This window comes from Euleptes europaea, chromosome 1 (genome assembly GCF_029931775.1).
Source record: "Euleptes europaea isolate rEulEur1 chromosome 1, rEulEur1.hap1, whole genome shotgun sequence".
Classification (NCBI taxonomy): domain Eukaryota; kingdom Metazoa; phylum Chordata; class Lepidosauria; order Squamata; family Sphaerodactylidae; genus Euleptes; species Euleptes europaea.
Window position 1 is genome coordinate 181,495,558 of NC_079312.1, and position 22,220 is coordinate 181,517,777.

A 22,220-nucleotide genomic window follows, 5' to 3' on the forward strand; every position below is an offset into this window, starting at 1 on the left:
TACTCTGCATATGAGCCTTCGTGCTGTTGTTTTTGCAACCAACCACCTGGAGGTTGGCAACCCCACCCCTCCTTGGCCCGCCGGCTTTCTACATTGCGGAAGCGCCCCCTGCCGCCCCGCTGGGGCATCGCCCCGGCCCAGCGGCGGCTCTCCCGGGAGCCGGGCGGTCGGTGGGCGGGGCCATGCAAATGAGCGGCGGCGGCGGGCCCGGCATGCTGCGCGGGCCCGGCGCGGCCGGAGCAGGGAGCAGGGGGCGGAGCAGGGAGCAGCCGGGGCGGAGCAGCAGGGAGCAGGGGGCGGAGCAGGGAGCAGCCGGGGCGGAGCAGCAGGGAGCAGGAGCGGAGCAGCAGGGAGCAGGGCGGGCGATGCGGCGCGGGCTGCGCTGCGGGGCTGCAGCGGCGTCGGCGTCGTCGGGGCTGCAGCTGTGGCTGCGTCTGCAGGCGGGCGGCGCGGCGGTGCTGCGGGGCTTCGTGGGCGCGGGCGAGGAGGCGCTGCTGGCCGGCGAGGTGGAGCCCCAGCTGCGGCGCCGCCCCTACCAGGACCGGCACTGGGACGGGGTGGGTGCCGCGTCCGCACGAGACCCCTCTTGCGCGGCGGGGCGGCTGACCTTGAGCCGCACTCCGCAGCCCCTTGACCCGCGCCCGGCCTGCGTCTCGTGAGAACGGGGGCCGCGCTGGTTCCCCTTGCACCGGAGGCGGCCGGGGTTCTCCACGCTGGTTCCTGGGGGGGGGGGGGACGGGCGCCCTTGCCCTAGACCAGTGGTTCCCAACCTTTTGTTTGACCAGGGACCACTAGGACTTTTTGGTTCGGGGCAGGGACCCCAAGGTTCAAACCAAAAATCCCGAGAATCTGAAAATAAACTTTAATCGTAACTGTTAGTTAAACATTAAACTTAGAATAATATTCGAATATATATTTTTATAATAGAGAACTTTTAATTGAAAATATTACTTTATTATGGGTTTATAACTTTGTTTCGCGGACCTTAATTTAGTTCTCGCGGACCCCCGGTTGGGAACCAGTGCCCTAGGGCATGACCCAACCCCGGATTGCAGGATGCGTGCAGTTCCTTGTGTCGGAGAGAGAAGCATGTCTTGAAACCGGATTGGGGGGGGGTCTCTGATCTGGAGAACCGGGTTCGATTCCCCGCTCCTCCACATGAGCGGCGGACGCTAACCTGGTGAACCGGGTTGGTTTCCCCACTCCTCCGCACAAAGCCAGTTGGGTGGCCTTGGGCTAGTCACAGCTCTCTCAGCCCCACCTACCTCGCAGGGTGTCTGTTGTGGGGAAAGGAAGGCAGTTGTAAGCCGGTTTGGGTCTCCCTTAAGTGGTAGAGAAAGTCAGCGTATAAAAACCCAACTCTTCTTTTTCTTCTGAACTGGGGTTGTGCAGCGTTCTAGATAAAAACTACACATTTTGAGAATTGCAGAATTTGGGGGAGGAGGGGGGAGTTTGAATTTCAGGCAGTGCCTTCCTCCCACTTGGCAACCCCGGACTTCCCTGGTGGTCTCCCATCCAAGTACTAACCAGAGCTGACCCAGTTTAGCTTCTGAAATCTGACGAGATTGGGCTAGCCTGGGCCAACCAGGTCAGGGTAGATCATAAATATACCCATATTTAATAAGTTGCATTGTTGGGAGTGCTGTTCACCTGTCCGGATTTCTTACCTGTAATCTGGGAGCCATCCAGCGACGATTCTGCGTGTTTGGGTGGGCGACAGAGAATTCAATAATGTGGAGCCGTCAAAGTGACAGCTGAGCAGAGCATCCGTCGCCATTCAGGGCCGAAAGGGGCGGACTCCTTCCTCCTTTCCTCAGGCCGTTCACAATATCTTTTCTCCGCCGCAGGCGATCCACAAATACCGTGAGACGGAAAAATTGCATTGGAGCAAGGAGAGTCAGGAGATCTTGCAGAGGGTCCGGGACGTGGCTTTCCCTCCCCAGGTGCCGCAGCTGGCCCAGGTGCACGTCCTGGATTTGGATAAGACCGGCTACATAAAGCCCCACATAGACAGCGTCAAGGTATCTCAGCACATTTCTGTGTACGGTTCTGGTCACCACCCCTAAAAAAGGATATCGCAGAGCTTGAGAAGGTGCAGAAAAGAGCAACCAAAATGATCCGGGGGCTAGAGCAACTGCCCTAGTGGAGCGGTTAAAACCCTTAGGGCTGTTTAGCCTGGAAAGAAGGCGGTTAAGGGGAGACATGATAGAGGTCTATAAAATTATGCATGGTTTGGAGAGAGTGGACAGGGAGAAGCTTTTCTCCCTCTCTCGTAATACCAGAACGCGGGGTCATCTGCTGTCGCTGGAGGGTGAGAGATTCAAAACAGACAAAGGGAAGTATTTCTTCACACAACGCATAGTTAAATGGTGGAACTCCCTGCCCCAGGATGTGGTGATGGCTGCCAGCTTGGAAGGCTTTAAGAGGGGAGTGGCCATGTTCAGGGAAGAGAGGGCTATCCATGGCTACTAGTCCAAATGGATACTAGTCATGATGCACACCTATTCTCTCCAGGATCAGAGGAGCATGCCTGTTATATGAGGTGCTGCTGCAGTCATGTTGTTTGTGGGCTTCCTAGAGGCGCCTGGTTGGCTACTGTGAGAACAGACTCCTGGACTTGATGGGCCTGGGTCTGATCCAGCAGGGCTTTTCTTATGTTCGCATGAGGAAGAAATGCATCTTTTGTTTTCTTCTGCAGCTGGGGAGGGGGAGCAGCCTCCTGAAGCTTGGCAGGGTTGCCTGGCTGTGGTATCAGTGTTCTGGATCACCTTGGGGGATACACAGGAGCCTTGCCCAGGAAAGGGGTAGCAGTGCTCAGCGCTTGGCTGTGGTCTGATATTGGGACCAGTGCTTTGGGAAATGGCCGATCGAAAATTTTCTGATTTCTCTCTGCTAGTTCTGCGGCTGCACCATTGCTGGCCTGTCCCTTCTTTCCTCAAGCGTGATGCGCCTGGTCAGCGAACAGAATCCGCAGGACTGGTTGGATCTGCTGCTGGAGCGTCGCTCCCTTTATATCCTCCGGTAAATAAAGGAAGACTTGCCTAGCTGGATCACTGCCCAGGGCCCACCTAGCCCAGCATCCTGTTTCTAACGGGTACTCTGGGACACCCCTGAGCAGGGGATAAAAGTGATGGCCTCCCCCCACCCCCCATTGTCCCTCAGCCTCTGGTATTAACAGGTGAGGCTGACCTCTTACATGGAGGTTCCATCGTCTCCTAGCAAATAAACAGTGATCGATGTGTGTCCCGTCCCCACCATGGATCTTTTCCATCCTCAACCCACTCCCCTCCTGGTGTCAGCCCCAGCTTTTCCCACACAGTGCTCTAGAACCCAAGAATTTATTTTTATTTATTTATTTAAAACATTTATTATCTGCCTTTCCTCCTTAAAGAGATCAAGGCGGCTCGAGACTGCCCCCCTGCTGGACAGTCCAACGTCCTGCCTCTGTCTTGTGGTGGTCATCCCTGTACTTCTGAAAACTGTCGAGCAGCCCTTGGCAGTGGGATGGCCAGCTCCTATCCCCAGCATCTGTTCAGTAGAGGTAGACTGCCCCTGAATGTGGGTGGTGCACTGAACATTCCTAACTCACAGTTGTCAGTAGCTTTATCTGCCGTAAATTTATCTCAGTGGCAGAGCCTCTGCTTGGCATGCAGAAGGTCCCAGGTTCAATCCCCAGCATCTCTAGTTAAAGGTATTAGGTGATGTGAAAGATCTCTACCTAAGATGGTGGGGTTATTGATTCCTCCACCTGCACTCTTTGGGCCAGTCATGGCTCAGTGGCAGAGCCTCTGCTTGGCATGCAGAAGGTCCCAGGTTCAATCCCCAGCATCTCCACCTAAAGGATCAGGTGGTAAATAGTGTGAAATACCTCAACCAGAGACCCTGGAGAGCCGCTGCCAGTCTGAGTAGACAAGGCTTACCTTGATGGACCTAGAGTCTGATTCAGTGTAAGGGTCTGATTCGGTATAAGGGTCTGATTCAGTATTAAGGTCTGATTCGGTGTAAGGCATCTTCATGTGTTCACATAGGTGTTTACTGTGATTTCTTCTTTGGACAAAGGGGGCCTGCTCGCTATGAATTCACCCACGAGATTCTTAAAGACGAGGAGTCCTTTTTCGACGGGCAGAAGGTCCCCCGAGAACGAAGGATCTCCATCATCTGCCGGAACCTCCCACTGCCGTCATCGTAGACTGTTTTTCCCTGGCTGGGATGTCGCGGGTGTCTCTGAGTGGGACTGAAACGGTTGCCTGTGACGTGCTGCGGAGGGGGAATTCTGCTCTGTGGCTCACGGAGGTATTCTGGCCACTGCTCACGCTTAATAAATGATCTGCAAGGGCCGTGGTGTGTGCGGGGGAGCCCTGCCCAGCTTTGGGAGAAACAGTCCTGATTGTACTTGGCCGAGTATCGTTGATCTCAGGAAATAAAACCTCCTTGCATCTTTCGTGGATGTATATTGCAACGGCCGGGGATAAAAAGCGAGCGCGCTGAAGCACAAGAACACTTTTGTCATGGGAGAAGGCTAACTTGGCATCAGCCTTACACTGGGCATTCCCAGCGGGGTGTCTGTGGGTGCCGTGATGACTGCCGACACCTTTCCTGGTGCCCTCCCAAGTGTTTTTAGTAAGTGGGCAGGTCCAGGTGGAGCATTTGCTCAGCTAGGCCATTGGAGATCTAATTGATTATGTAGATTTTTAAAAATGTTACTCAGCAGCAGCTGTCACCACAAGGATCTTCACTGTGTGACTGGAGGTAAGCGGCAGCAGCCGTTTTGTGACTGGCTCCGCAACCTGCAGCAGCCATTTTGTGGCTGCGCCCACCACGTTGGGTCAGAATTCCAAAGTTGCCTGCAGGCTCAAAAAGTTTGGGAACTCCTGCCTTACGCACCCTCTGTCTCTTTCTTGAACTGCACGCACAACGACAGAGTTGTGTTCAGGAGCATCTCAGCGCATCTAACTGAAGGGGAAATTGGAGAGCTGCCCACTTGCGGCTCAGTGGTGTGAGCAGTGCGGGAACTGGGTGTGTGTCGGAATGTGCAAGCAGCTTTTGGAAAACGCAGGGTTGTTTCCTCCCATCCAGCGCTCGAGGCTCTTTCTTTGGCACTTTCACGTGCCCGGGGCCTACAGAATGCGTTCTCGGCTTCCTGGGTTGTGCTCATCTCCGGGAAATCTTGTTGTTCTCTAAGGGGCTACAACACTTGAATCTAGCTCTGCTTTTAAACTGCTTGCGTTGTCCGTTCATCTTTCTCTTTCTGCTGCCTCTTTTTTTACTCTTTTTCCTACTCTCTATTCATTTCCTCTCTTAAAAACAGCACTCTAAATGGTTCACCATGGTGCCGTCCAAACAACGGAGCTGTGAATTGGACCCAGAATTTGCTAATAAGTGCTTAAGTGTTGAGATAGTTGGGGGGGGATCCTTGTGTTGTTGTTTTTAAGTGCACTTTTCCCCTTCGAATTTAAGCTTTTGGGCAGGTTTTTAATTCTCCCCACCCCAAAAAAGGTTTTTGCACAGTGCCTAGTATGACTTAGATACTCAATAATTATTTATTATCTTTTATCTGGCATCAAGACAAGAATGAGAAGTTGTAGAGCGAGGCTTGAAGTATGCCCTCCAATTGTGTATGGATGGTGAGGAGGGATCGTGTCCTTTCTCCTGTGACGGTCAACCCAGGGCTGGAAAATTGTGTCTCCTTGCTTCATCTTTGCCTTTCTCAGCACCAGTGGGTACATATGAGCCATTCTTTCTTAATGCAAGTCGGGGCCCTCTTAACTAGAGAAATAAGTAAATAAATAAAGGAGGGGAAGGCCAATCCCTCCCCATATCCAGGGGAAGAAATAAATTAAATAAGTTAGAAATTATTCATAAATATTTCTGCTTGCTTAATGGGCCTACCCCTGTTCTGCTGCCCCCTACCAAAATTCCATCTTTAGCAGCATTGGGTCATCTGGAGTCTATCAGGGAGCAGCTGATGCAGGGATCGGCTGTGCCTGGGGAGATCTACTGGGCTATCCCCAGCTAGGGGCTCTTTTTGGGGGACTGAGCTGGGGGTACACGGGGGCAGCATCCCTTCGGGGCCACCTTCGCTAGAGCTGAAACAGGGCAAAGTCTGCGTGGCTTGGTCTATGGTGAGGGCGTTGGCTAGGGTTGCCAGGTCCCTCTTCGCCACTGGCGGGAGGTTTTCGGGGCAGAGCCTGAGGAGGGTGGCGGGAGGGGAGCGACTTCAGTGTTATACAGTCCAATTGCCAAAGTAGCCATTTTCTCCAGGGGAACTGATCTCTATCGGCTGGAGATCAGTTGTAATCGTGGGAGATTTGGGGAGGGGCCATGGCTCAGTGGTAGAGCATCTGCTTGGCATGCAGAAGGTCCCAAGGTTCAATCCCCGGTTCAAGGGACCAGGCAAGTAGGTGATGGGAAAGACCTTTCTCTGCCTGAGACCCTGGAGAGCCGCTGCCGGTCTTAGAGAAGACTGACTTTGATGGACCAAGGGTCGGATTCAGTATAAGGCAGTTTCATGTGAAATCTCCAGCTAGTACCTGGAGGTTGGCAACCCTAGTTTGACACCATAGGGGAACAGGACATGTTGGACAAATTCTCCCTCCCATTACCTGCCCCCCCAGGGTCACCAGCTCTGGATTGGGAAATACCTGGAGATTTTGGAGGCAGAGCCTAAGGAGGGCGGGGCTTGGGGAAAGGAGGGACTTCAATGCCATAGAGTCCAATTGCCAAAGCGGCCATTTTCCCCAGGGGAACTGTTCTCCATCGGCTGGAGATCAGTTGTGATAGCAGGAGATCTCCAGCTAGTACCCAGAGATTGGCAACCCTGGCGTTGACCCTGCTTGGCGGCTGCCCCGACAGTCTGGGCAGCTGTTTCCCCCCGCCCGCCTCCACACCCCCGGGCGGTCAGCCCACGCAGCTGCAGGAAGACGCCGAGAGCTGTTCCACCTCTTGCCACTGGTGGCCATCGTCCAGAAAGGCCACGTCCTCGTAGTGTGAGGGCCGGCAGCAGGGCTCCCCCAAGGCCGGGATCTCACTCTTCTGCACCAGCAAGGCGAGGGTCAGGTCGTGGTTGCCACGGGCTTTGGGACAGCTCCCGCTGCAGTACTTGAAGAGGATGGTCTCCTCGGAGCCGTAGCCCAAACCCAGGTCCTTGACGCGCACCAGCATGGTCCGGAGGCGGCACCCCTGCTCCTCGGGCCCGTGCCGCTTGGGCCGGCTCCTGGCGGGGCTACGGGGCGATTTGGATGGGGGGCTGTTGAGGGGCCCGCGGAGGACTTTGCCAGTCCAGGGTGCTTCTCTGAGGGTCTGGGTTTCTGCAAGAGAGCGACAGGAAGAATGGCATGGAAAAACAGCATTTTGCTCTGGGGATGTGTCAGCCCAGGGTTGGGTGGAAAAGATAAAATAATAATAGAAGAAGAAGAAGAAGTTGGTTTTTATATGCCGACTTTCTCTACCACATAAGGGAGACTCAAACCGGCTTACAAGCACCTTCCCTTTCCCTCCCCACAACAGACACCCTGTGAGGGAAGTGGGGCTGAGAGCACTGTGACCATCCCAAGGTCACCCAGCTGGCTTCATGTGGAGGAGTGGGGAAACAAATCCAGTTCACCAGATTAGCCTCCGCCGCTCGTGTAGAGGAGTGGGGACTCGAACCTGGTTCTCCAGATCAGAGTCCACCACTCATGCGGAGGATTAGGGAATCAAACCCGGTTCCCCAGATCAGAGTCCACCGCTCTTAACCACTACACCATGCTTATTTTAAGGCACTATATAAGGATTAAACACGTTAAAAATGATAAAACACGGCACAGTGGCATCGTAAAAGGTTGATAGACCTATACCACGTACCAGATGCGTTTTGGCCAGCAGGCCTTCATCAGTGGTCAAATAAAACCCATGCAATGCATATGCAAATATTTACAAATATCTCAACATATGTAGACAACCATATATCAGCCCAGGCTTGCGTGTAGGGTGTTAAATGAATTTCAAATTGTAAAGCCCTCTAGTCGGAGTTGCCTGCAAATTGTTTTTATGCTGGGCTGTGTTGGTCTCCCATGCAGAATGTGTATGCAGGTATCAACCTAGTAGCCCAGTGTTCCCCGGGGTGATGCCCGTGGGCTCTGTGGTGCCCATCGACAGCTTTCCCGGAGCCTGCCAAGTGTTTTTGGGAAGGGGTGGGGCCGCATGGGACTTTTGCCCAGCAAGGGTTCTGGTTGGCTATTTGAGATTTGATTGGCTGGGCAGATTTTTAATAACATTTTGGCAGCAACGGCCACCACCGCACAAGGATCTTCGCGGTGGGAGTGAAAGTTAGCTGCGGCCACCATTTTGTGGCTGGACCCACCAAGCTGTGCCCGAATTCCAAAGGTGCCCACAGGCTTCCAAAGGTTGGGGGACACCTGTGCTAGCCGGAGAAGCCGGCAGCCTCCGCTCCTCACGCCAGTAACAGCATTTGTATTATCACTTTATCTATTCAGCGCACTTGATTTTACAGTGTAATGCTTACCACAGCCCTGTAAAGTAGGCTGGTTTGATTCTAATATTACAGCGGGGCACAAGTAGCAATATCTTTGTGTGTGGCTGAAGTTACGTTTGGGTCAGACTCTTCCCGGCGCAGCTACCTACACACAAAGTCCTTTCTCCATTACAGCCCTATGCCAACTGCTGCAGGCCAATTGCACTGGCACCCCTTCCTCCAAAGAAACCGTAGAATCCCATTCTGCTCAAGGTGCTGTGAATAGGCTGCCTGAAATGCTCGGGCCCCTTGCAGAACCACAGCTCCCAGGGTTCTCTGTTGTCGGGGCAACTTTGGGGTATAGTTTGGCCCCTAACGGGCAAATGCCAGGGTGGTAAAAGAGCATCAGAAGAGCCCTGCTGGATCAGTGCCAAGGCCCATCTCCAAGCAAGATGTCCTGCCTGCGTTCCACAGCACCTAATATAATAGGCATGCTCCTCTGACCCTGGAGAGAATAGGCATGCACATAAAAACATAAGAAAGGCCATGCTGGATCAGACCCAGGCCCATCAAGTCCAGTAGTCATTTCCCACAGCGGCCAACCAGGGGCCTCTAGGAAGCCCACAGACAAGACGACTGCAGCAGCACCATCCTGCCTGTGTTCCACAGCACCTGAGATAACGGGCATCCTGGAGAGAATAGGTATGCCTCATGACTAGTATCCGTTTTGACTAATAGCCATGGATAGCCCTCTCCTCCATAAACATGTTGACTCCCCTCTTCAAGCCTTCCAAGTTGGTGACCATCACCACATCCTGGGGCAGGGAGTTCCACAATTTATGCATTGTGTGAAGAAATACTTCCCTTTATCTGTTTTGAATCTCTCACCCTCCAGCTTCAGCAGATGACCCCATGTTCTGGTATTATGAGAGAAGGAGAAAAGCTTCTCCCTGCCCACTCTTTTTACACCTTGCATAGATTCTTGGAGCAAGCTTCATCACATATTTTTGGAGCTCTGTCTGGGCCCGCCCGTCAAGATACCCTGGCTTTCCCAACCACCCCCCTGCAGTTAAACCTCCTAGTTCTAGATGTTCACCTCAACAAGGGTTTTGTGCAAGGGTGGGTGGGGTCACTAGTGGCTCATTGGAGAATCTCACCCTAGCGTGCCCTGACCTGGATGGCCTAAGGCTGGTCTGATCTCATCACATCTTGGAAGCTAAGCAGGGTCAGCCCTGGTTAGTATTTTGATGGGAGACCACCAAGAAAGTCCAGGGTTGCTACGCAGAAGCAGGCAATGGCAAACCGCCTCTGAACATCTCTTGCTTTGAAAACCCTACGGGGTTGCCATAAACTGGCCGCACCTGGACGTCATTTTCCACCACCCTAGGGTCTTCTGTTCGGCAGGCCCTGAGGTGCACCTTTTGAGTCGCAGGTGGTATATTTGGTGCCCCCCGACTGTTGCCACCCAAATAACCTCTTGCACTGTGGAGTGAGCCCAGGTGTTATTCAGGGTTGCATGGTTTGGGTGGGAGAATTAGGGCAGCTGGCCGAAGCAAGGGATCTGGGGTTTGAACCCAAGCTGCTCGTAAGCACCCCTGGCCTTCAGTCACTCTTTATACACACATACACACAACATACATGCAGACCCGTGTAACAAGAGTCCATTTCTTGGGCATCAGCCGCTTACAGCTACCCAAGGCAATTGCCGTACCTAGTGGCGTCCGCAGTGCGTCTCTGATCCAAACCTCCGGCTTCGGGATCATCCTGTCTACATCAGGCCGGGGAGAAACGATTTGGAGCAACAGGACGAGAGCGAGGCCGTCGAGGAGCCGGGTCGCGCCCATCCCTTCCCGTTAGCTGGCCAAGCTCTATAGGGAAGAGGACTCACCTCTCCCCTTATTTATATCTTCTTTGGGATTGTGGGAGGGAGGGGGAATCTCCAGCGGGAGGACAGGCGTTAACCCTTGGTCCTGTCAACAACTACCGATGGAGTCGGTGGGGCTTCCCGCCTGACGGCTTACAGGTGCAATGGAGAAAAGGCCCGTAAATCACAGCTGCTTTCCTGAGATGCTGAGGCGGACTCCAGCTGTGCCTCTTGAGCTTCGTGGGACCCCATCCTGACAGACGATAGGAAATGGACAGCCGCAATGGCAGGCGTCCACTCCGCTGCGTTTGCCAAGCGCAGGCCGTGCCCAGCCGGCACAACCCAAGCTGTCAGGTGGGGTGGCGATACAACCGCAGGTCTCCCATACGCTGTGGGCAGGGTGTTTCTCTTGGGATGCTCACAGCCATGCACGGTCTGAGAGTAGCAACCTGTGGACGCACAAAAGACCCTTAAGCAGCTGATGAGAGGGAGGGCATCATGGTCAAAGTACGATAGCCTAAATTGAGGCTAAACATTAGGAAGAGCTTTCTGACAGAGCGGTTCTCCAATGGGACAGGCTTCCTCGGGAGGTGGTGAGCTCTCCTTCTTCGAGGTTTTGAAGCAGAGGCTAGATGGCCATCTGTCAGCAATGCTGATTCTGTGACCTGAAGCAGATGATGAGAGGGAGGGCAGGAAGGGTTGCGTCAGTGCTTGGCTCTTGTGGCCCTTTCTTCCATGCCCAGGGTAATGCCGATCGATTGCCACTTTGGGGTCAGGAAGCAATGCCCCCCCCAGGCCTGATTGGCCAGGGATCCTGGAGGGTTTTTTCTCTCCATCTTCTGGGCATGGAGTAGGGGGTCACTGGGGGTGTGGTGGGGGAGGTAGTTGTGAATTTCCTGCATTGTGCAGGGGGGTGGACTAGATGACCCTGTTGATCCCTTCCAACTCTTTGATTCTATGATCCTGGGACGAGGGCCAGTTCGAGGTTTCTTTTGGTGGGGGGCTGGCAGAGAGTTCCCAGGGCTCTCTCCTACTCACCACCAGGCCCCCACCCATGCCCTCCTTCTCCCCCACGAGCATGACTCCTACTTTCACCTGCCTATGCTCACCCTACCCCCACCTGCAGCCCTTTCCCAATGGCGCGGGGCAGTGCATGTCACTGGGAGCATGGTGAAATGCTCGCAAATAAGAGAGGGGGGGGGCGGTCGAGAGCCATGGTTCCTGCCAGAAGCCTTGCATCTTGGCCACTGCCCCATCTCAGGGTATGCTGATGCTGGCCCTGCCTGGGACACATCTGTCTGATCCCACAGTGGCAAACACCTGGGGGCAACAACAATCCATTGGCAGGCTCAGAGTGGGGATTGCATGCACAACGCAATTACGTCACTTCCGGGTTTAGCCCCAGAAGTGCCATACCTAAGGTTGCCAGGCCCCTCTTTGCCACCGGCAACAGGTTTTTGGGGTGGAGCCTGAGGAGGGAGGGGAGGGACTTCAGTGCCATAGACTCCAATGGCCAAAGCAGCCGTTTTCTCCAGGGGAACGGATCTCTATCGGCTGGAGATCAGTTGTAATAGCAAGAGATCTCCAGCTAGTACCTGGAGGTTGGCAACCCTAGCCATATCGTGATGAGACGCTTTAGCACTCAACCCCCCAAAACGCTTGCGTTTTGGGGGGTTGAGTGCTAAAGCGTCTCATCACGATATGGCTAGGGTTGCCAACCTCCAGGTACTAGCTGGAGATCTCTTGCTGCGCTTCTGGGGTAAACCTGGTCGTCGCCTCGCCCCAAAAACCTCCCACCGGAGGAGAGGGGGGGCCTGGCAACCCCACAAACACCTCGGGCTACCTTTGCCCGAGGACCGTCATTCAGATGGAGGCTGGAGCCGCCGCGTTTCTGCCAAAGGCTGTCCTTGCCTCCCCATCTGAAACGGTTAAATTTCGAGGAGAGCCCAGAATCCTTGAATGGAAATTCCTGGACTTGATTATGCCCAGACCTGCGGGGAAAATGCCTGCAGGAGGAGCTGAAGGGGAGGAGAGGGCAACTCCGTAATTTATGTATTTGTGTGGAACGGGCCAAACTGGCCGGCCCGGCCCTGGCTGAGACGCAACCCCGGCCCTGCTGCTAGCTGACCAGACGGCCGGAAAGAGGGACTCCCTTTCTCCGTGCTGATGGATGGGGAGGTGCTGGAGCCAGGCCTCCTGCTTGGACGGCAGCGATGCTCCAGATCTCAAAACAGCCTGTGCTTCCAAGGTGTGCGTGTGGCAGGACAAAAAAAAAACTAAGGCCAGGGGGACTGCAGCAAGGAGCAGGTGCGACAGGACGGCTTGGAAAGAAAGCCGCCTGGCCTGCGATCACAAGTCCAACTGAGCTGAGCCTGTGGGTTGTTCCTGACTTCTTGCGGGGCTTGATTTGGGGCCATCCGTTCAGTCTGAGAAGAAGAGGAAGAGGAAGAGGAGTTGGTTTTTATATGCCGACTTTCTCTACCACTTAAGGGAGACTCAAGCAGGCTTACAATCACCTTCCCTTCCCTTCCCCACAACAGACACACTGTGATAGGGTTGCCAGGTCCCTCTTTGCCACCGGTGGGAGGTTTTGGGGCAGAGCCTGAGGAGGGGAGGGTTTGGGGAGGGAAGAGACTTCAACGCCATAGAGCCCAATTGCCAAAGTGGCCATTTTCTCCAGGGGAACTGATCTCTATCGGCTGGAGATCAGTGGTAATAGCAGGAGATCTCCAGCTAGTACCTGGAGGTTGGCAACCCTACCCTGTGAGGTAGGTGGGACTGAGAGAGTGTGACTAGCCCAAGGTCACCGAGCTGGCTTCATGGGGAGGAGTGGGGAAACCAACCCGGTTTGCCAGATTAGCCTCCGCCACTCATGGGGAGGAGTGGGGAATCAAACCCGGTTCTCCAGATCAGAGTCCTCCGCTCCAAACCACCCGCTCTTAACCACTACGCCATGGTGGAAGGTCTCTACCTCCATTCTGGTGTTCTTTGTAAGTCTTTAAGAATTGCTGTGCTGGGTCAGGCCAATAGGACCTTTGTCTACTGGTCATGGGGTCAGCAGGCAAATAATGTTCTTTGTGTCCAATACCAGAATCATAACTAGAGAATATATAGATTTGAGCCCAGTAGCACCTTAGAGACCCAACAAGATTTTTGGGATACGAACTTTCGAGTCGACACTCCCTCGAAAGTTTGTACTATCAAAATCTTTTTGGTCTCTAAGGTGCTACTGGGCTCAAATATAGCTGTTCTATTGGAGACTAACCTTTATTTATTTATTTATTTTATTACATTTATATCCCACTGTTCCCTGACCAAGGTCGCTCTCTGAATGGCTTACAACCAATATAAATTTAATTGACTTATACAGTCAATTAAATAATCCTATTAATATGTACAAAATTACCATAAGAACATAACATAAGAACATAAGAAAGGCCCTGCTGGATCAGTGCCAAGGCCCATCAAGTCCAGCAGTCTGTTCACAAAGTGGCCAACCAGGTGTCTCTAGGAAGCCCACAAGCAAGATGTCCTGCCTGCGTTCCACAGCACCTAATATAATAGGCCTGCTCCTTTGACCCTGGAGAGAATAGGCATGCACATAAGAACATAAGAAAGGCCATGATGGATCTGACCCAGGCCCATCAAGTCCAGCAGTCTGTTCACACAGGGACCAAACAGGGGCCTCCACGAAGCCCACAAGCAAGACGACTGCAGCAGCACCATCCTGCCTGTGCTCCATGGCACCTAAGGTAATAGGCATGTTCCTCTGATACTGGAGAGAACAGGTATACATCATGACTAGTATCTGTTTTGACTAGTAGCCATGAATAGCCCTCTCCTCCGTGGAGCAGCTGCGGCTCAATGGTAGAGCATCCTCGTGGCCTGCAGAAGGTCCCAGGTTCCATCCCTGGCATCTCCAGTTAAAGGGACTGGGCAAGTAGGTGATGTGAAAGACCCTGAGACCCTGGAGAGCCGCTGTCGGTCTGAGTAGACAATACTGACTTGGATGGACCAAGGGATTCAGTATAAGGCAGCTTTATGTGTTCATGTGGACATGTCCACTCCCCTCTTAAAGCCTTCCAAGTTGGCAGCCATCACCACATCCTGGGGCAGGGATTTCCATAGACGGGATTTCTGGGGGTCTTGTATGATCCTTGCCACTGTGGTTAAGGCATTCACACACACCCCTTCAAATCGGACCGAGAAGGAGGGCTGTGGCTCCCCCCATTCTGTTTCCTGGTCTCTGGTTCTGACTCCTAAGTGAAACCTTTATGCACTGATTTCTTTTTAAACTCCTTGTTCCGAAGACCAGCCTTTGCATTAAGGACACAAAGGGCTGTATCAGCCAAGCTGAGGGCATTCACATCATCTTCCACACAGTTATGGTCACTATGGACTTTCTTTACACCTGTGTTCTTCAGGAGGAGGCTCAAGTGCTTAAAGAACCCTTATGAAGTCCGCACAATTTTGGTTCAATGCCTCTGATACATTTTTAGGAGCTGTTTCCAAACAATTCTGTTTTCAAACTGGAGAAGCTGCTACAAGCAATCCTTTTGTCCTTACAATGACCAAATTGTTTGTGTGTGTTTTTCTCTCTCTAAAGATCAAGTGATTTGTGATTCTTTGATTGTTTTTGGGGTGAGATATTACTTTATAAATGTTATAAACATTTTAAAAATGTTTTGACCAACTAGACTTTTGGATGTCAACTTTAGGATTTTTGAACATGGGTCAAATACAATACAATCCATTCCGCTGTTCATGTCATCTTCACACTAACAGGGTTTCTTATATGGATAGGGAAGTTTTTTGAGACTGTCACCATTTGTCTTCGTGACTGTTGGTAAAACTGACCGACAGGAATTCGCGTTTGCATTTTTCTTCACTTCATTCACCTCCGTTGTATAATAATTTATCCTACAGGCTATGTTTAAGACTCGAAAGGAATTCATCCTATGACAGAGACAATAATATTTTTAAAATAAGTTTAGACAACACTTACTTGATAGAGATTATCCTGTCAGAACAATTAAGCGTGCCGTCGATTAGGCAAAATTGGCACCAAGACAGTCTCTGTCAGATATTATAACAAAATAGTTGGATAAGAAAGCGACCTGGGATTTCAGACATATATATGTCTCTGGTTCGCTGTCAATTGTGTGTCATGTAAACATGCAGGGGGTGAAATTCCACCCTAAGTAAGATTTGGAAAGGGCTGTTGGTTCAATTTGGACAGATTCTTCAGTGGTTACGAGAGAACGTCCCAAATAGTGGGTACACAGTTAGGCCTGTGGTCATGGAATTTCAATTTTTTGAATACCGCAGGGATCACCGCTTGATTAAATTATGAAACTTTAAAACTATGCCACTAAAGGGCGATAAATTATGTGTGATTATGGGTTGGACAAAACCATCTGGCAGGATTAGGACATGCGTTGCTCGAAAACTGAAAAACAACATTCTAGATGCTCCGTGGTGACTCATTTTATAGTGAGAAGATTCGATTCCATTGACATGAATTATAAAACAATCCACTCTTCACCTTTCCCCTTATAACTCTGCAACAAAAGAGCAGTAGTGATCTCTTTTTGCCCGCGTTTTCAAATTCGAGATAAAACAGGTCCCTGAAAACGTGGGGAAACGGGGGAGGGCAAGTCAACCTCCACAGGCTTCACCCCAAAAATCTCCAGGTATTTCCCAACCCGGAGCTGGCAACCCTATTTATGATTGAGGATCCTCCCTTTTTTTTGCATTCTCCGATACGTGCGGTGTTTTGATGATAACTTCTTCCTCCAGGGAAGGAGAGCTCACCCCCTCCCGAGGAAGCCTGTTCCACTGAGGAACCGCTCTCAGTGTTAGAAAATTCTTCCTAATGTCTAGATGGAAACTCTTTTGATTTAATTTCATCCCGTTGGTTCTGGTCCGATTCTTCTGGAGCAACAGAAAACAACTCGGCACCCTCCTCTCTATGACAGCCCTTCAAGTACTTGAAGATGGTTATCATGTCCCCTCTCAGTCATCTCCTCTCCAGGCTAAACATACCCAGCTCCTTCAACCTTTCCTCACAGGACTCGGTCTCCAGACCCCTCACCATCTTTGTTGACACATTCCAGCTTGTCTGCATCTTTCTTAAATTGCAGTGCCCAAAACTGAACTCAGTACTCTAGGTGAGGTCTAACCAGAGCAGAGTAAAGCGATACCATCCCTTTGTGTGATCTGGATACTATACTTCTGTTGATACAGCCCAGGATCCCATTTGCCTTTTTAGCTACCGCATCACACTGCTGACTCATGTTCAGTGTTTGGTCTACTAAGACCCCAAGATCCTTTTCGCACACACTACAGCTGAGACAAGTCTCCCCCATCCTATAATTATGCATTTGATTTTTCCTACCTAAATGCAGAACTTTACATTTATCTCTCTTGAAATGCACTTTACTGGCTTTAGCCCAATTCTCCAGCCTATCAAGATCATCCTGTATCCTGGCTCTGTCTTTTACCGTATTTGCTACCCCTCCCCATTTAGTATCATCTGCCAATTTAATAAGCATCCCCTCTATTCCTTCATCCAAATCAGGGTCCTTGACCCTGGTTTGTCCCCCAACTACCCCGGACCCCATTTCAAGAACAAACCACCACCGCAAGAGACTTTGGCCACCTGGTCCCATCAACCATCTTTCGTTGTAGTCAGTGGACACACCGAACCAACATTACTTAGGTTTGATCGAGTGTGGGTCTCCGGACCAACAGCCTCTACACTGTGTCCCAGCATTCCTGGGATGCCGGAGGAAAGGTCAGCAAAGGGGGAAGAGGAATTTGGGGCAGCCGTCTGGCTGCTGGCTTAGCCCTGCGGTGCATGGAACATCGTCTTGCGCCTGTGGAAGTCCAGGAGGCCCTGCGTGTGGCGTGACAGAGCGGATAAATCACCCTCCAGCCGACACAAGAGGGAACGCTGCTGTCTGAGCCGGGTCTCTCCAAGCGCATTCCTTCCACTTGGCTGAGAGGAAGCTGCAACGGGGCTGGATGGAGACTTCGCAGCCATGGGAAGCCAGGAATTTCCCAGCCTGGAGTTGGCAACCCTCAGCCTAGACAAGGTGGAGGAAGAGTGGGACAAGCCAGAACGGTCAACAGTCTTGCCGGGTGGATAAACACCAGGACAAGGAAATTCTTCAGTGCATTCTTCCTTTAACCTCTTCCTTGCCACTCAGTACAGGACACAGGGCTTGCTGGGTGGGAGTAGGGTTGGGGAATGCACACAGCTCACTATGAATCCCCTGACCCTGATTTCTTCAAACATTCCAGAATAATAAGCTGTTAGAGGAGAAGAAGAGTTGGTTTTTATATGCCGACTTTCTCTACCACTTAAGGAAGAATCAAACCGGCTTACAATCCCCTCCCCACAACAGACACCATGTGAGGTGGGGGCTGTGGCTCAGTGGCAGAGCATCTGCTTGGCATGTTGAAGGTCCTGGGTTCAATCCCCGGCATCTCCAGTTAAAGGGACCAGGCAGGTAGATGATGTGAAAGACCTCTGCCTGAGACCCTGGGGAGCCATAGGGAGGGGCCATGGCTCGGTGGGAGAGCATCTGCTTGGCATGCAGAAGGTCCTGGGTTCAATCCCCGGCATCTCCAGTTAAAGGGACTAGGCAGGTAGATGATGTGAAAGACCTCTGCCTGAGACCCTGGGGAGCCATAGGGAGGGGCTATGGCTCGGTGGGAGAGCATCTGCTTGGCATGCAGAAGGTCCTGGGTTCAATCCCCGGCATCTCCAGTTAAAGGGACCAGGCAGGTAGATGATGTGAAAGACCTCAGCCTGAGACCCTGGAGAGCTGCTGCCGGTCTGAGTAGACAAGACTGACTTTGATGGACCAAGGGGGGGGGGGTCTGATTCAGTAGAAGGCAGTTTCATGTGTTCATGTGAGGTAAGTGGGGCTGAGAGAGCTCAAAGAGAGCTGTGACTGGCCCAAGGTCACCCAGCTGGCTTCATATGGAGGAGTGGGGAAACCAAACCGGTTCACCAGATCCAGATTAGCATCCGCCACTCATGTGGAAGAATGGGGAATCAAACCCAGTTCTCCAGATTAGAGTCCACCACTCCAAAAGATCTCCAGCTAGTACCTGGAGGCTGGTAACCCTAACCTCACAAAATGTCTGTTGTGGGGAAAGAAGAAGAAGAGTTGGTTTTTATATGCCGACTTTCCCTACCACTTAATGGTCACTCAAACCAGTTTACAATTGCCTTCCTTTCCCCTCCGCACAACAGACATCCTGTGAGGTAGGCGGGGCTGAGAGAGCTGTGACTAGCCCAAGGTCACCCAGCTGGCTTCGTGTGGAGGAGTGGGGAAACCAACCCGGTTCACCAGATTAGCCTCCGCCGCTCATGTGGAGGAGTGGGGAATCAAACCCGGTTCTCCAGATCAGAGTCCACCGCTCCAAACCACCGCTCTTAACCACTGCACCAAGGGAAGGAGATTGTAAACCAGTTTGTTTCTTCTTAAAAGGTAGAGAAAATCGGCATATAAAAACCAACTCTTCTTCTTCTTCTTCTTCTCCTCCTTCTCCTTCTCCTTCTTCTCCTTCTCCTTCTCCTTCTTCTCCTCCTCCTCCTCATATCCAAGTACTGAGCCTGGTTAGCTTCCTGGATCTAACAAGATCAGGCTAGCCTGGGCCATTAAGATCAGGTCAATAAGTGGCGGGACATGCTGTCGAGTGACAACCGACTCACGCCTGGGACATTCTGGGCAAGACACAAGCAGGGCTGGTTCGCCGTTGCCTTCTTCTGCACAGCAAGCCTGCGCTTCCTTGGTGGTCTTCCCATTGGAGCGTTAACCGTGGCGGACTCCCAAACCGTGACAAGCCCAGACGAAGCTGGGCTATTCGGGCTGCTGAAAACCTTACGCGGTAAGCTTTCCAAAGGCCAGCTAGCTTTTCCTGGCAGGATTGGTGGATCTCACTGTTCCTTCAATAAATTTCCTCCCAAGATGTGCTGCTAGTGACAGATTTGGGAATGCAATGTAAAAAATAAATAAATATCACAGTCAGGGATGTGTGTTAGGGTTGCCGGGTCCTTCTTCGCCACCAGCGAGAGGTTTTTGGGGTGGGGCCTGAGGGGGTGGGGTTTGGGAAGGGGCTTCAATGCCATAGAGTCCAATTGCCAAAACGGCCATTTTCTCCAGGTGAACTGATCTCTGTTGGCTGGAGAAATGCTTTTGCACTCATCATGTGCACGCAGGTCTGGGGTCAGAGCTGTGCTGATAGGGTTGCCAACCTCCAAGTACTAGCTGGAGATCTGCTATTACTAGATTTCCAGCCGATAGAGATCAGTTCACCTGGAGAAAATAGCAGCTTTGTCCATTGGACTCTATGGCATTGAAGTCCCTCCCCTCCCCAAACCCCACCCTCCTCAGGCTCCACCCCAAAAACCTCCCGCCGGTGGCGAAGAGGGACCTGGAAACCCTATGTGCTGACCTCTTCTGACGCTTCTGGCAGAGTTGTGGAACGGTGCTGCAGGGATCCTACTCTTTGTCTGAACCATCCCCGGCATTCCTCCCATTCTTCCATGCATGCCACTGCCCGCTGTTGTCTTTGTTGGCAGACAAGGAGACCTTCAGATCTCCTGGCTAAGAATAGCTGCTCGAGATACCACCTGAGGCCTCCCTTTGGGACCTGGCCAAGCTCTTCGCGTTTAGGCAATGTAAATAGTTACCCTTGGTAGCATGGCTGTTCCCATAATGCTTTAAGAACATAAGAAAGCCGCTGCTGTATCAGACCCAGGCCCATCAAGTCCAGCAGTCTGTTCACACTGTGGCCAACCAGGTGCCTCTAGGAAGCCCCACAAACAAGACGGCTGCAGCAGCACCATCCTGCCTGTGTTCCACCACACCCAAAATAATAGGCATGCTCCTCGGATAGGTGTGCATCATGACCAGTATCCATTTTGACTAGTAGCCATTAATACCCCTTTCCTCCATGAACATGTCCACTCCCCTCTTAAAGCCTTCCAAGTGGGCAGCCGTCACCACATCCTGGGGCAGGGAGTTCCACAAGTTAACTAGATGCTGTGTGAAGTAATACTTCTTTTTATCTGTTTTGAACCTCTCACCCTCCCGCTTCAGCAGATGACCCCGCGTTCTGGTATTATGAGGGAGGAAAACGTCTCCCTGCCCACTCTCTCCAAACCATGCATAATTTTATAGACCTCTATAATGTCTCTCCTTAACCATCTTCTTTCCAAGCTAAACAGCCCTAAGAGTTTTAACCGCTCCTCATAGGGCAGCTGCTCCAGTCCCCTAATCATTTGGGTTGCTCTTTTCTGCACCTTCTCAAGCTCTGTAACATCCTTTTTTAGGTGTGGTGACCAGAACTGTACACAGTATCCCAAGTGTAGTCTCACCATAGATTTGTACAAGTTCAGTATAATAGCAGCAGTTTTATTCTCTATTCGTCTAATTATGGCCAGCATGGAATTTGCCTTTGCAAGGGAAGCAAGAGATTCAGACATCCACGTGGTCGAGTGAACAGTGCAGATATGTGGAATGCTGCTGGAAAGGTGGACAAGCGGAGGCACTTCCAACCACCACTGAGGTTTTTGGGTTGCCAACCTCCAGGTACTAGCTACCAGCCAGCAGAGATCAGTTCACCTGGAGAAAATGGCTGCTTCGGCAATTGGACTCTACGGCATTGAAGTCCCTCCCCTCCCCAAATAACACTTGGTGGACCCCACTTTGGAGACCCTGGGCTAGCTGCTAGGGACACCAATCTAGACCTGTTGCTCTCGGAAGCTGGCTGTTTTCCCCGCATCCCTTATCTGTTTTAAAAATTCCTAATTTAAAGCCAGCATCAAACGGTTGTCTCAAATAAAAATAGAACCTGCCAGATCAGTTCTTTAGGAAGAGCAGGACCGGGTGAGACGCTGGGGGCCCCACATCTGCTAATCCTCTCTCATGCCCTTGATGAATGCCGTTCCCGTTGCTCACTGGCCGAGAAAGGCTTTAACCTCACTTCGCTCACAGAAGTCCAAGAGGCATATGCAAACAAGGGCCTGCATGTGAGCGTGGTTCCTTTGTGGGGGTATCCATGCCCTCCAAGCACACTTTTTGAGGAGTGGGGGTACCAGAACAGCACACCCCCTAAAGGGGCCAGCCATGCACCATTTCGGCTTGGGCACCTGACCCTCACGCACCGATCAAGAGGCAGGCTGCAAGGGGTGTGTTATGCCCCTCCTCCCTGAATGTTTCAGGTGAAGTCATCTCCCTACCCCACAGCCATTCAACCATAGGAGATGATGGTGTCAGGGGTGGGAGGGGGGCGTAAGCCAGGAGAACTGTCACCCCACTCCATCTGCCAAGGACCTATGGATCTGCTAGGCCGCTCGCCAGGCAATGCACAGAGCATGCTTAGCAACTTACTCATAGCGTGCCCGGCCTTGCAGACGGCTTGCTGAATTAGAACAGACCACAATGCCGCCCAGAGGAGTCAACAGAGCTAGACTCACAAGAGTTGGGCCATAGAGGCCATCTAGTCCAACCCCCTATTCAATGCAGGTTCAGCCTAGAGCATCCCTGACAAGTGCTTGTCCAGCCTCTGCTTGAAGACTGCCAGAGAGGGGGAGCTCACCACCTCCCCAGGTAGCTGATTCCACTGTCGAACACCTCCTACAGTAAAAATGTTTTTGCTAATAGCCAGCCGGTACCTTTCCTCCCGCAATTTAAGCCCTTTATTGTGAGTCCTATCCTTTACTGCCAACAGGAGCAGCTCCCTGCCCATCTTTAAGTGACAGTCCTTCAAATACTTAAAGAGAGCAATCCTGTCTCCCCTCAACCTCCTCTTCTCCAGACTGAACATTCCCAACTCCCTCAGCCTTTCCTCCCACCCCTGACACCATCTCCAGACCCCTGATCA

General features: G+C 52.0%; 2 protein-coding genes across 2 annotated transcripts; one reads left to right on the forward strand and one right to left on the reverse strand.

Moving 5' to 3' along the window:
* The first annotated feature begins 182 nt into the window (after positions 1–182).
* Positions 183–4,189, forward strand: ALKBH7 (alkB homolog 7). Its single transcript, XM_056850562.1, has 4 exons — positions 183–557; positions 1,848–2,021; positions 2,897–3,021; positions 4,060–4,189. Exons 1-4 carry the CDS (start codon positions 183–185, stop codon positions 4,187–4,189), a joined length of 804 nt encoding a protein of 267 aa, XP_056706540.1.
* A 2,708-nt stretch (positions 4,190–6,897) lies between these two features.
* Positions 6,898–10,296, reverse strand: PSPN (persephin). Its single transcript, XM_056850574.1, has 2 exons — positions 10,164–10,296; positions 6,898–7,307 (listed from the first exon to the last, which is right to left on the reverse strand). The coding sequence occupies exons 1-2, from the start codon at positions 10,294–10,296 to the stop codon at positions 6,898–6,900; spliced, it is 543 nt and encodes a 180-aa protein (XP_056706552.1).
* Between the last annotated feature and the right edge of the window lie 11,924 nt (positions 10,297–22,220).

What these genes read in the sequence shown, in the direction of transcription:
- ALKBH7 (XM_056850562.1), top strand. Translation starts at nt 183, where the DNA reads ATGCAAATGAGCGGCGGCGGCGGGCCCGGCATGCTGCGCGGGCCCGGC. An exon ending in AGGACCGGCACTGGGACGGG is followed by an intron (nt 558 to 1,847) that starts GTGGGTGCCGCG and finishes TCTCCGCCGCAG; the next exon opens with GCGATCCACAAATACCGTGA. An exon ending in CCCACATAGACAGCGTCAAG is followed by an intron (nt 2,022 to 2,896) that starts GTATCTCAGCAC and finishes TCTCTCTGCTAG; the next exon opens with TTCTGCGGCTGCACCATTGC.
- PSPN (XM_056850574.1), bottom strand. Translation starts at nt 10,296, where the DNA reads ATGGGCGCGACCCGGCTCCTCGACGGCCTCGCTCTCGTCCTGTTGCTC. An exon ending in CGCACTGCGGACGCCACTAG is followed by an intron (nt 7,308 to 10,163) that starts GTACGGCAATTG and finishes GCTCTCTTGCAG; the next exon opens with AAACCCAGACCCTCAGAGAA.